General features: G+C 40.3%; 2 protein-coding genes across 2 annotated transcripts; both read left to right on the forward strand.

Annotated features, from left to right (window-relative positions):
- Nucleotides 1-811: 811 nt before the first annotated feature.
- LOC148905535 (cytoplasmic FMR1-interacting protein 2-like) lies at nt 812-3147 on the forward strand. The gene is made up of 3 exons (XM_089040649.1): nt 812-1026; nt 1471-1548; nt 2737-3147. The coding sequence occupies exons 1-3, from the start codon at nt 829-831 to the stop codon at nt 2779-2781; spliced, it is 321 nt and encodes a 106-aa protein (XP_088896775.1). The 5' UTR covers nt 812-828; the 3' UTR covers nt 2782-3147.
- Nucleotides 3148-6361: 3214 nt separating this feature from the next.
- LOC148905536 (uncharacterized) lies at nt 6362-8483 on the forward strand. Its single transcript, XM_089040574.1, has 3 exons — nt 6362-6561; nt 7011-7183; nt 7265-8483. The coding sequence occupies exons 1-3, from the start codon at nt 6405-6407 to the stop codon at nt 7883-7885; spliced, it is 951 nt and encodes a 316-aa protein (XP_088896700.1). The 5' UTR covers nt 6362-6404; the 3' UTR covers nt 7886-8483.
- Nucleotides 8484-14561: the final 6078 nt, after the last annotated feature.

A 14561-nucleotide genomic window follows, 5' to 3' on the forward strand; every position in this document is an offset into this window, starting at 1 on the left:
TCAAAGAAAAGGGAGTTAAAGCGATCCAGAACCAGATCAACCGCCTGGGTCATTTCGTCAATATCTAGGTACCATGGGTACCTATACTCTTCTCCCTTATAAGTTGTATTTCTGGGCCGGGTGCTGAATTCTCCTGGTTGTGTTTTGTCTTTCTTTATCTTCATACCGTGAACAGCAATTTTGTGAGCCTCTTGAACCATGGACTTTTCAATAAGCCCACAATTGCTATCCAGCGGATTTTCGTCCCTCCTTTGTTCCTCCATGAAGTTGTCAAAAAACTCGAGTAACTTCCCTATGTTCGTTGATTCAATTTGCTTCTTCTCCCGTTCTGATTCCTTCAAAGGATCAGTATTAATGTCACAATACTTCTCCCTAAACCTTTTTTGGAAGTCTTCAATGCGATCTGCTTGTGCTTCATTTATCAAAGCACTCCAACTCGTTTTGAAGTCGATGATTTGATCAATCATTTCTTGAGCCGACGGAATGCCTTCTTCCTGATTCCTCCATGAAGGAGGGTCTAAAAAATCGTACTTAATTAAGTCTGATACTGTCGATTTGAAAGGATTTTCCAATTCCATCTCAGGAGCTTCTGTACATGAGAAGGTAATCCTGGTGGTGTTCCAAAATAAAGTTGCAAGACAGCAGTTTGAACAATCCTGCTGAGAATCACCCAATAAAAAGCTTTCTTATATTTTCGATAAAATGGAAATCATCAACCAATCATAGTTAGTGTAAGATAAATGTAAACAAAGTCACTATCCTCCCCTCCCCTCCCCTCCCTCCCCTACAAGTGCCCCGCAGTCACGCAAGACCTGCCGGGAAACAAAGATGGCTACCTTAGAGGAGGCTATTTGTAATGTTCGGCAGTTAGAAACCATCATATTACCAGATGAACAGCCACAAATTGAGGCGCCACCAGCTTCGGTCACTTACACAGCCAATTTTGATACCAACTTTGAAGATAGCAAGGCTTTTATAACCTGTATAAGCAAGTATTTAGAAGAAGCTGATGTACACAAGGGCTTGGTAGGTGTGACAGCTTATTTATACTTCCGACTAAGAAATTCCTTGTCGAAATCTAGCTTATCTTTCACATTAATGATCTCTAGTTAAGTTAATTGTACTGCAAATTTGTCTGTGAAACTGTCTCGTTGTTGTTTAGATAGGGCCGATAGCTTGAACTCTCTCGATGATACAAATGCCAGAGGTGATTTCGAAGAACAGTTATTTCCTGAACTCCCCTGAGCTCGAAGAACGAATCAACTATCGTGTTATTTAATCTTTCTTTCGTCTATTTACTTCGCTTCTTAATAAACAATTTTCTAACACTTCAGTACCTTGGGATAGATTTGACATTTGAAATGATGAAAGTGTCAATTTAATAAAAGTACCTAGTTTTGCTTTTAAAAACAATCTTATGCATACTTACTGTATATATTCTAAATCATATGGATTGGATTTGATCCGTAGATCGAATTATTAGAGGAAGGAGATAAATATGCTGTGATCCTGTATACATGGAGGTGTTGCTCAAGGGCTGTCCCATCTGTAAGTAATACAATACAGCTACATAGAGAAAGCAATATTTTCCAACATTTGTTACTTCACTTTGGTGTTCATTAGTGCATTGTTATGACATAATTATTGTACATTGAGGGCTTCATCGATGGACCCCTTACAGCATATTTCCAGTGCATTACCAAATTGAGGACAAAATGAAAGAGATTTACTCTCTTGAGAATTTAATTTCATTGCGTCGACTTTCAAACTGAGCAGTGCTGAGATTTGCTTTAAGGGGTCTACAGATTACAAAAGTTAAATAAGTGTGAGTAATCACATATCATTGTGCAAAAAAATTAGACGTGTATTCAAGACATCTTCTTTATAGTCTCAGTATCAGGCCACATTTGTTTCCTACTTAGAAATACTGCACTTATTTTCATTTGTGAACATACTTCTAGTTTCTTTAGATTTACTGTGATTCCCAGTCATATGCGACCAACTAGACCTTCATCACAAACAAAAAGTTGAGTTTTGGTGGACATCAACCATTGAAAAATGTCTAAGGATTCTGACTCCAAATGTCAACGCTTGACTGCAAAGCTATCAATATTGAATAAGCGTTTTGCAACAAATAGTCACATGACTGACCCTACACACATAAGGAGAGACGTTTTGTCAAAATGAACACAAGAAATTGGAAGAACACCTCAATATTAGTAAGAAGTTTTTGCTTATAATGTTGACTATAGTAGCAATGACATTAAATATAAAATATTCGATTTTGTATTTAATGCCATTTCTCCTGTGTTCCATGTCACAAGCTGAAACTTTGCTTCTTAGTAATATCGAGGTGCTTTTTCCATTTCTGGTGTTCATTTTGACACAACATGTCTTTTTACTGGGGGACATCATGTGGACATCACTCGATCCCCTCCCACCCAAGAAAGGGAATTGGTCTGGTCATCCACTCAAAAGACTAAGACTGACCAGAGTCATTCCCAGATCAGGTATAGATATGGACACTAGCTAATTAGATTTTAAAGGCTGGGGTTTTGGATCAGTTTCCTACACAGCTTTGGCTGTAACACAATGCATTTTTGACTCTTGCTCGAGGCATCGAATTATATTACTCTGTAAGCTGGCTCAACCAATCCCAAGGCTGAATAACAGCATTGATTTCTGCAGCCATAAGTGGTTTGCTCCTCAGCTGTTAAATTTCTATTTCATTTTCAGAAAATGATAATCAGATGTCCTATATCGCAGATTCTTCAACCTTAACACTGGCTATTACAGAAAAAACCTCAGGATTTTCAACTTGGCTTTATCAGTTTATCATGCACAAAGATTTCAAGGGATTTCATACCTGCCCCACAATTTCTATGAGTGGGAGATGTCATAACCAACCACACAAAACTGTAGAGTGGGAAAATTTAAATCTTATTTGTTAGACAACTGCACCCTGGAACAGATTCTCCTGATTTCCAAAAGTTGCAGAGAAAAAGCTTCCAAGTACAAGAGAGAACAAACACACAACTGTACCCACACATAGCAGGTTTTAACACAAAATCCATGACCAGTGGTGAGCCACAATGTTAAGATTCAGGTTTTGAGGGCAGATAATAATGAATAAATTGTTCACAATGATTTTGCATTGAATTTGTGAAACAAAATTTTCTTCAGGTTAAGTTAAATCAATACCAAAGAAAACAATGTCCAGTTTTGTCATTCAACGAAAACCAAACAAACAAGATGAAAGCTTAATGATAAATTTGGATATCATTCAACTATTCTGGAGCTAAAGGAAATAGACCTACACTATATTTTCTATGTTTTAGGAGTACGACTGTTCAAGTTACATCCCCACTATTGTGTCCTCTCTTGTACTGCAGATAAACAAAAGAAATAATACTTGGTCTAAAATTGGAAAATAAAAATTAAACTCATCGACAAATGAGTTGGGGTTAGGTACCAGGGCGAGCTCGGGTTGCGACAGATCGCGTCCCCGCTGGAAGGTAACCATGGCAACCGGGGCCACAGCTCACCACCGGTACCTGTCACACTGAGATTCAGTGGAGTATATACTCACCTGTAGAGAACCTATTAGCAGAGGAGGGAGGGTGGGAGAAAAACTCTTGGTGCAAATCCACCAGCACTGCAAACACGGCAAGTAAGCCCCTGATAATGCCCTGGGTCCCTCCCGCACATTGTTGGGAAGACCGCTGAGCAGCATGCATTGTCTCGATTTTAACTTCGCCTAAATTTCATTTAGCCACATTACACATACACAAATCATGATGACTCACTAAATGCAACCAAAATTCTTAATTATCCTTTATTTCAATTTTAAACTTTAATTTTTTCATAACTGAAAAAAAACACATCCAAAATGGATTGGCTTTACTGTGCTGCATGCTGGACCATTGTCACTTAGTCAAAGTTTTTTGACTTCTCTGTAGTGAGATTTGCTGCTGCAATCACAAATCGCTTGCAATCTTACTGGCCGAATGTATTGCAGGGAAATGTGGAAAGCTGGTATATGGTGTAAAATTGGTTTCTTTGCAAGCATGACATGGTAATGTGACAATCAAATACACAGACACTTTCTTTAATAGAGTAGGTATTTTAGTGAGGAAAATGGAAAAACATTTCTTGTGGTAAAATGTCAACGTCAGCTCTATTAAGCATTCTTAAAAAAAGGTGTCAAAAATTTGAGGTAAGTCATAATGGTAGTAATACAACTCAGTCGCATAGCAGAATGTTTGGCATTGATGCCTGCAAGATTCATGCACAACTTGCAATGAAAATGCTTGGGCGAGAATGCGAGTTATCCAAACTCGTGACTCGGGAATCTTCACTTGAGGTATGAGTAGCTTGATCGCATGATTTGGAAGAGCCAAAACAGTATTTCTCCAAGTTCTTCCAACTTTCCCAGTTACTTTCAATGATCATGGTCGTTAGTTCACAAGGATGTCTCGTTTCAGACTTTCTAGCGTCCACGAGGGCATTCTCGAAATCATTTTTGCTTGAATCGCTGTACATGTTGTAGATGGGGGATGGAAAAGGGGTACAAGTAGAGAGAACGTAGCTACAAAGTAGCCTACACAGTCTTCCATTTCCATCAGAAAATGGATGTAAGTCTAAAAGTTCGAATACTAGCCAAGCAACACTCTTAAAAATGCCCTGCAGTTTTTCAACTTCGTCTGTTTTACTCATAGAGTCCGTGAAAAGAGAGTTAAATCTGTCCAACAGTAAACAAACTGCTTCTTGCATGTCGTCTGGTTGTTGGTAATGATACGTTTCTCCTCGGAATAGAGTTACTCGAGGATTATTACTGTAAGACCCTGCTTTAGTATAGCATTCCTTCCTTCGAATATTTCTCAGAATAATCTTATTTACTTGTCTAAGCATCGACTCCTCTAGCAAACCACGATATTCAATGTCTTCCGCTTCGCTTTGCAAATACAAATAAGCATCTCTAAGATTAACAGTTTCTTGTTCCTCGAACGATAATGACTGATTACCTTTAGACAAAACTCCTTCAGGTCTTCCCAGAAACTTTTCTATTTCATCTACAGATTGTAACCCGTGTTCTTCCTCGACATTGCAGTGATAAAAGAATTTTGCCTCCAACCGTCGTTTGATGTCGTCACAAGTCTCAGTGTCTCTTCTCGACTCCCATCTCTGCCGTATTTGGACGATTTCTTCTATCATATTTCGCGTAGAAGGAGGTTGGGTGGAGTTCTTTCTCCATGGTGGGTTTTCTCCTGCTTCAAAATCAATAAGATCTGCTACAGTTGATCTAAATACTTGCTTTTTCAGCGCCATTTTTGAGCGACCAGATTCGGGTTCGGAACAAAGCTAAGACGCGACTTAGGAATTCCATCCCGTGAGACATTGCGCGAAGCAATTAATACGACGTCATAAGTTATTTTGGTTCAGTCACAGGTAGCCCAAGTTTGGTTTCTGTGGTGTCATGTAAGTGTAAGGAAATGTATGGGGATTTCTAATTAAGACTTCTCTTATTACTTACTGGGGAGGGAAAAAATCTTAAAACGGGCTAAATTCAAAAGATAACCACACAGAACGAAAGAAGTGTTATTTCTCAATGATCGGGTAAAATTTCGAGGCTTTATTCACAGGCTAACCACTCTAATACATGAAGGAAATACTAAATGGTGTCTTGTCTTTGTCTTTTTATTCGCGCGCGCTATCGATTTTTTGTCATCTCATCTACCCCCCTTGGTAACAATTTTGTTTTTCTACTATACAATATACTAACGACACCGCTGCAAAACGTCTGCGCATGCGCGAGTTTATATATTTCAAAATGGCGGATCGCGTGCTTCGAATCAGTAATGCACCTCTGTCTGAACGGCTTTTCTCATTGGTTCGCAGCGATCGTGTGGTTGCGGGGGTTGTAGCCAATGGCGTTGCTTCTTTCATCGTAATTCGTAATTCCCTGCTGTTAGTTTGTTTCCCGCGCGTCGTGTCACGTTTGAATCTGCTGAAACTACTCACTTGCGAATTATTATTGCTCTATTTTGAGTTTTTATCTAGATAACCGTCGTATAGACCTCTTAGTATCGTATATTTTCAAAATAGCTTTGAATTTAGATTTAGTTGGATTGCATCGTTTAACGGCTGAAAGGCAATTTGCCTCGCGAGCAATTTTCTCACTGGCACGCGAGGCAGAAAACTCACCGTTTGCGGGTAGATTTCGAATGTTTTAACTTCTCGCGAGGCGCTGAGTCAATTTTCTCTCTTACTTGAAAATTTTGAACTCGCATGACGAAAATTGCAACGTTTGCGGAGGACGTGAACGTTTTGCTCGCCTGATTTTTCACCACAACCAATCATAAGCGCCCGTTTTGTCACGTGATGACCTCAAAATCAAAACAAACATGGCGGCGCCAGTGGTAGAACTGCAACAAGAAGAGAAATTGGTTGAACTCTGGCCGGATTATCCTTGTTTGTACGATGTTCGGTCTACTGATTTTAAAAATCGTACTCTCAGAGAGGCCAGCATAAGTGAGCTGGAAAGGAAAGTGAACCAGTCAGGTAAGATAAAGCGCCTTAAAAACGTAATGTCACTATAAGTTCAATCGGCGATAAACGATTTTGATAAATCATTCGGCATAAAGCAATCGCATATACAGCTTTGATTAATAAAATGCTTATGTTTTTGTGGAAAATTATAGTCCTTATTAATGTTATATAGCATGTTGAAATATAGAAATATGAATAAACTTTTGTGATTTTTATACAATTAATTCAGAGAAGTTATAATGATGACATTTTTGAACGCCATATCAATCATTTATATAAATGTCTGAACTTAAAACACCAAAAAATATGTTTCTTTTTTTTTTATCATGGAGCCCTTTGAAAGCTGAACGATCTGCAGTGACATTGAAATAATATATTATCATAATAATCTTAGATTTGTTGAATAATTTATATATTTTTAACATATAAAATTCATGTAAAATCCTTCCCTTTTTATTCAGCTGAATGGATCAAGAGGAAGCTTAGGTCATTGAGAAACACCTACGCTAGATTACGAGCAATAAGCAAAAGTGGGAGTGCAAGAAAACCTGCCTCACCATGGAACCAGTGGTTGAAGTACAAACTGCAATTTCTGGAGCCTTTTGTAGCAACAAGGGGCAACAGTATTGATTCTGTAAGTAATGAGTTTATTCATGCAGGTAGATATATATATATATATATATCATTAAAGTAATATATTTTACTTTTGTTCCAGCTATCTACCCCAAGTACATCGTCAGCAGATGCATCGTTGAATGATTCCGAAGGTGAAGAGGAAGAGGAAGAATTTGCTGATTCTGGAAACTGCAATTATACAGGCAGTTCAAGTGAGCCTCTTAAAAAAAGATTGAAGGTCAATAAAACGCCCAAGAAAAAAAATGATGAAGAAGAACTAAAGCTAATAAAGCAAATAGCAGAATCAGCCATCCAGCAGCCAAAAACTCCGGGTCGGTGTCCACTGGTAGAACGAAGCTTGGGATTGGGCAAAATAACAAAAACAAAGAAAGCATGGATTATGGTGAACAATGTGTATTGTTCCACATGTGAGCTGCGTTCTTTGCTTTATCTCCACAATGAATCACCATTCATTGTTTGTTCATCCACTCCCAGGCTTCGTTCTGCCTGTTGTGTGTTACCCAATACTCCTGATAAATTTGAGCTCTTTGGACAGTATGTCAGTGCATCCATTAAAGAATTCGACGACACGACAAGACATATTGTTCAGCATAGAATCAGCAGCATCATATTTGAAGCCCAGATGGGTATGAGACAACCCCAACCTCATACACCTGCAAGCACATCTTTGTCAGATGATACATTTTTTCATTCAGTTTAATAGCGACTTGTAAATATTAAACATCACTGTAGTGTGGGATACCTCTTAAAAGCTTTTAAAAATGTCCAAAATAACATTTCCATTTTCTATATTTATATATTTTAAATCACTCCATTTCAGAAAGGTTGTTATATTTCTATAACATTTATATTTAATATTATAATGAAAATGCAAACAAATTAGCTTAATATATGTAATAATAGTAATATTATCTTATATATATATATATATATATATGTATATAATATCTTAATATATAATAGATATTATCTCAACTGCATCTTTTGTAAAAAGTATTTATTAGGGGTATTTCCCAGGTATAAGTTGAAAATACACTTAGAATCAGTAAATAGATTCTAAATAATGATTATTGAATGTTTGTAATCAATGAATATTACATGACTGTATATTATTTTTTTACATCAACCATGAAAAAAATTATGATTAAAAATTTCAAGTTTTTACCTTAAGGCACCTCATGCTGATTGAGTCCTTCATATACTACAATACAGCTTTCTAGAACAATGTCAAATATTGTTCTCTCCCTATCTTGAATTGATATGTCATCATTATCAACATAAAGAACTATGTAATTATAGATATGGGCATTCTCATTGCTTCTTGTACAATTAAATTATATAATTATTCATGCACACTGGTTCATACTACGGATCTCACCGAACAATGACAGCTAGCTAATCATTAAAAAATTCATGTGGCTACCACGCCCACCTTTGTTTACCGACACACCTACATTTGTATCATACACAGGAAAAAAATATTGATTCCCAATCTAGAGGGGAAAAATGGCAGATCACAGGGATTTTTTCTAGGTATATTTGGAAAGTGGTACCAAACTCATTCATGGGGCACAAAATCCCATTAATTTCCTTTAAATCCAATTATGATACAAAATTGGGAATCACAAATTACTTTTTTTCTTATCATAAGTTTGAATATCCTAGAAATATATCAATTTGTCATTCATCATGGGTATTAGTCAAGTAACAAGACACTATTAAATGCATAAAATTCTTGATATCCATTGAAGTATTCGCTAAAATCAACAGTGAGGCTTACAAAGGTAGGCATGTCAGTAAACAAAAGTGGGCGTGGTAGCAACATGAATTTTCCTAATGACCTGTCATTGTCCAGTGAGATCTGTAGCAATATTTTTTCACTTTCTTGAAGAAGGAATCTTATATATTGCTCCATGAAATTTGATATAAGTAGTATAGGGAATGGGGGTTCCAGCGCAATCTCAACACGGGCAAGACCCGTGTCAAAAATCCACCTACGGAAACAACCCACTCCAAGTGTGGTTGGGGGCAACAGCGCAAATATGTTAGTCTATATATGGAGTGCGAAGAATGTAAGAGAACTTTTAAGAAAGAAGCGGATTTGAAAAAGCATTTGAAAATGAAGACGAAGTGTATGAGCAGTTATGATTGTGGATGTGGTAAGAAGTTTGAGACTAAGGTTAAATTGTTTTGGCATTGTCAGGACTGTGAGTACGACTACGACGACCTAAAAAGTGCTTGGTATTAGGTATAAAATATTTCCTATTATATAGATGGAATCCCAAAGCAACTTCAGCACGGTGTCAATACCCGGTAACGGTGAGATTGACGTTAGACAGTTTTGGCGTCAGTCAGAAAGGAAGGTTAAAAGGACTCTCCGAAAAGGTATAGATGAGCTAGGAGCGCTGAAAGCAAGTATAATGGTAGAAGTAAGTTTGTCAAAAGACGAGGTAATGACGACAGCAATGTTGCGATCAAAGTCGTTAGTGATATTAGAATCCACGAATCTGGATAGGTCACTCAGTGAAGCCTTAGAAGCAATAATGGAGTCGCTGTCTAACTACACGAAAGAAGGATCGGGTTGGACAGTAGAGGAGGTTGAAGGAATAGAGATAAGTATGGCCAGGTACGTACCCATACGAGGGGGGAGTTACGTACCGCTACCAACGTGGGTAGAAAGGAAGAAGGCTATTGTAAACGTGAAGAATGAAGACAATCGATGCTTTATGTGGGCAATCAGGTCTGCACTGTATCCAGCAGAGAAGGATCCCTGTAGGACAAGTAAGTATCCCACAGATGATTTAGAGTGGGATGGTGTGGAATTTCCCATGCAGTTGATAGACATCCCCATATTTGAGGAAATAAACGATCTAGCAATTAACGTTTACGGAGTCAGAGAGCAGACGATAGTACCGTTAGTTCTGTCAAAAAGTAAAGGAGAGCGCGTACATTTATTCTACCACGGCGGACACTACTCATGGGTTAAACACATTAGCAGACTATTCTACAGACATACTAAGCACAAAGGCAAAAAGTACTTCTGTGACTGCTGCTTGCTGCCATTTACATCCTTAAATACCCTAAAGAAACACGATGAGATCTGCCGCGGAGTCGAAGAAGTGGCGCAACGGATCCAGATGCCCACCAACAAAGAGCTTTCATACGCAGACCATCAAAAGCAGATGCAAGTGCCTTACGTGATATATGCAGACTTCGAAGCGTTGATAACTAAGGAAGAGCAGAAACGTGGCGCCACGAATAAGGTAGGATTACACGAGATCTGCTCCTTTGGTTACATAGTAGTCAGATCAGACGGTAAAGCAAACCCTCCTGTGATTTACCGAGGTAAGAACGCAGCTAATGAGTTTCTAGAAGCATTGCGAGAAGAGGAGGGAGAGATTAGAGAACAATTAAGATGTCCAAAGAAGATGGAATTTACCAAAGAGAACCAGGAGGCTTTTAACAAGGCAAAAAAATGCCACATTTGCCAACATACGCTTCTTCAGTTTGGAAGACGAGCCAAGAAAGCGTGGGATGAAGATGGAAAGTATTTAGGAGAAGCTCATTTTAAATGCGGGAAGTATGCTAAGAAGGGTGAGAAGCCGGGAAAGCCCTCCACACATTGCATTCACTGCCACAAAGCATTCGTTGAGGATTTCTATGTGGATAAGGTTAGGGATCACTGCCACATCACGGGTAAATACAGAGGAGCGGCTCATTGGAAATGCAATATAAACTTCAAAGTAAATCCAGACATGGAGATTCCGGTGTTCTTTCACAACTTAAGGGGTTACGACTCCCATTTGCTACTACAAGGAACAGACGGCTCCGAAGTAAAGTGCATACCCAACAACAAAGAGCGCTACATGTCCGTAACTGTGGGTAAGCTAAAGTTCTTAGATTCGCAGCAGTTTATGGCGGACTCCTTAGCAAACCTCGTAAAGTATAACACCAACTTTCCCATTTCCAGTCAATATGGCGCGGAAAGGAAAGGAGTGTACCCATACGAATACATGGACTCCTGGGATCGATTCAAAGAACCCCTACCACCCAAAGATCGCTTCTACAGCACCCTAAACGAGTCCGGCATAAAGGATGAGGAGTACCAGCATGCGTTAGACGTGTGGGAAAAGTACTCCTGTGAGAATATGGGAGAATACCACGACATCTACCTACGTTCAGACGTAGTGCTGCTCGCAGATGTTTTCCAAAGCTTTCGAAAGATGGCAATGGAATACTACGGGTTGGATCCAGCGAACTTCTACACGGCTCCTGGGCTTAGTTGGAGTGCGCTCCTAAAGAAGACAAACGCGCAACTGGATCTCCTAACAGAATACGACATGTACCGCTTTATGGAAGACGGTATCCGCGGCGGTGTTTGCGGACCCAGCAGACGATACGCAAAAGCGAACAATCCCACGGTGGAGTACGACCCGGAGAAGCCAACCACATACATCTTCTACTTAGACGCAAACAACCTCTACGGTTGGGCAATGTCACAGTACTTACCTGTACGCGACTTCGAATGGGATCCAGTGAAGCCGATAGACTTCTACATGCAGGTAGGAAAGGAGGAAGACAAGGGTTACGTTTTAGAAGTGGATCTGGAGTACCCAGAGCACTTGCACGACGAACACAATGAGTTCCCCTTAGCACCAGAAGCGATAGAGATACCATTTAAGCAGCTAAGTCCGTTGCAGAGGGAAATGTGCCCTGGTTACAAACCGTACAGGAAACTAACTATGAACCTGATGGATAAGAAGAAGTATGTGGTGCATTACCGCAACCTGCAGTTCTATGTGCGCCACGGCTTACGCGTGAAGAAGATCCATCGCGTTTTGAAGTTCACGCAGGAACCCTGGATGCGCCCCTACATTGACTTTAACACACAAAAGCGTACGCACGCAAAGAATGACTTCGAAAAGAACCTGTTTAAACTAATGAACAATAGCGTATTTGGTAAGACAATGGAGAACATTCGCAAGCGCGTAAGCATAAAGATAGCCAGCACCAGAGAGGAAGCAGAAGCATACGTGTCACAGCCTGGATTCGTTAGATACGTAGAAATGTTAAACTTCTACGTGATTCACATGAAGAAAGCGAATCTATTCCTGAATAAACCCGTATACACGGGGTTTACAGTGTTAGACCTATCAAAGCTGCTCATGTATGAGTTTTACTACGACAAGCTAAAACCGAAATACGGTGATAAGTGCCGCCTCTTATACACCGACACCGATTCCTTGATACTAGAGGTGCAGACGGAAGACATTTACGAAGACTGTGTTCCCGACATCGATGAATACGACACCAGCGATTACCCACGCGACCACTTTCTTTACTCCCCTAAAAACAAGAAAGTAATCGGTAAAATGAAAGATGAGATGAAAGGAAAACCCATCGTGGAATACGTGGGGCTGAAACCAAAGATGTACAGCGTGCTAAAGCTGGACGGTGTAGAAAAGAAAGCTAAAGGCGTAAAAAAATACGTGGTTAAGAAGGACATAACCCACGATTCCTACTTAAATGTCCTGCGTACGCGTAAGGAACGGCGACATAAAATGAACAGCCTGCGCAGCTACGGACATCAAATACACAACGTTACACAGGAGAAGGTGTCACTGTCTGCATTTGATGGTAAGCGATGGATGTGTGATGATGGTATCCATACGACAGCATTCGGACATCACACGATAAGCAGTTCTTCTTTGACGAACCCACGCGTGGGGCCATCATGAAGATAATACAAGATGGGCTGACCCTTCTTAGCTATTACGCTTCGGATCTGGTAAGTTTCCAAAGACCAATTAGGATCCGTAGCTCTTTTGGATCCTCCTTCTAATTCACCCGGCTCATAGAGATATCGAACCGTGACATCGCCTAATTTCTTTTCATGGGGGAAGACCGCCCTCGAACTTCTGACGAAGGACTTGTGTTCCACGTGTTTCTTTTTTATGGCATCCTTGGGTTTCATTCCCGTAGCCCTGGCCGCCTCGTTGTTCAAAGCCGCGACGACCTGGGGGAGCCTCTGGGTCCATTCCCTGTTGCGTTTGGAGGGATCTTCCAGCTCTTTCCAATACTGGTACCCAAAGAGACGCTCGGCCAGGGTCTTATTGAATCTTTCAACAATGCTCTGACCCCTGTGGTACTCTGCTTCGGCTCTCCTAATCTTAGTGCCGTGGTCTTTCAAGGTCTTAGTAACCACACCCATAAACTCTGTCCCCGCATCCACTTGCAGCAGCTTAGGCCATTTCAAGACGCGCTTATAAATCCTACCTAGGGCTTCTGCGACTTCCCCAGAATCCTTGCTGGTTATGGGTTCGGCGTCCTTGTATCTGCTTGCGATATCGACTACGGTCAAAGCGTACCTATAGGTCTTCTTTCTCACCTTATCGTGCGGCAAGAAAAGCAAATCCGCCTGATGAACTTCATTGGGGGCATTTACGGTGAAGCTGGGCCTGGGAATGTACTTAGGCACGGGAAGATAAACCTGCCAGAGGGTTTGTTTTTTCAACCAGTTCTTAGCCGTTTCGTCTGATACCCTGGCCGCGGTCGCGAGTTTCTTGATAGCTGACGCTCCTCTCCAATAGCCTTCCGGCCCATAGTAAATCCTTTTAAGTTTGTCCTCTACGCGGCCCATTATATGAATTCCAAAACAAGATTGATCTTACGTCCGTTAAAATCCACCGTCTTTCCGTCCACTTTAATGGTGATGTTTATGCTTTCTACCAAATTAGACAAGTCATAGCTCAAAGAAATGGGGGTGTATTCTACTGGGTCAAATGGATTACCTTGGGGCAGAAACTTGGACATAAGAGAAGACTTTTCTCCATTGTTGTAACTATGGACTAAATCGCAATAGACTTCGTAAGAGGATGCGACTTTCCATTTTACGTCATATGTACTGCCGCTATTTATCGTGGTACTAGTAAGGCCCAGGAGTTCTACCAATGAACTGTCCTTTAGATTGGCGCTCCCATTATTTTTCTTGAATGTCATTTCATGGGGCAATCCTGTGGTAAGAGTATATCCATGCTTTGCTAGCTCCTTAGCCAGTGTTATTGGGGTGTAATGGGAATCTGGTATTTTTGGTTTGGTGCCGGAAGTCACGACGACAAAGCCATTAATTAAATTATACCAAGAATTGTACAAAGAGCAACTAACCAGCCGAACCCTTTCCGCGCGGATGGGGGGATTCAGATAAGTAGTAAAGTTATTCTTGTCGCTTTCCAAAAAGACGATCATTATATTAGATACGCCAAGGCCACGCCTCCCGCCAGCCCTGCGACTCCTACAAAGACCAATTCATTGTCTTTTTGTTTCTTAGAAGGCTGGTAGTAATTCTTGAACTGAGGCTTTTTCATTCTAAAGTCGGG

This window comes from Actinia tenebrosa, unplaced genomic scaffold (assembly GCF_029948245.1).
Source record: "Actinia tenebrosa isolate PJP-AT-01 unplaced genomic scaffold, QUT_ActTen_1.0 PGA_scaffold7__59_contigs__length_16204524, whole genome shotgun sequence".
Classification (NCBI taxonomy): Eukaryota; Metazoa; Cnidaria; class Anthozoa; order Actiniaria; family Actiniidae; genus Actinia; species Actinia tenebrosa.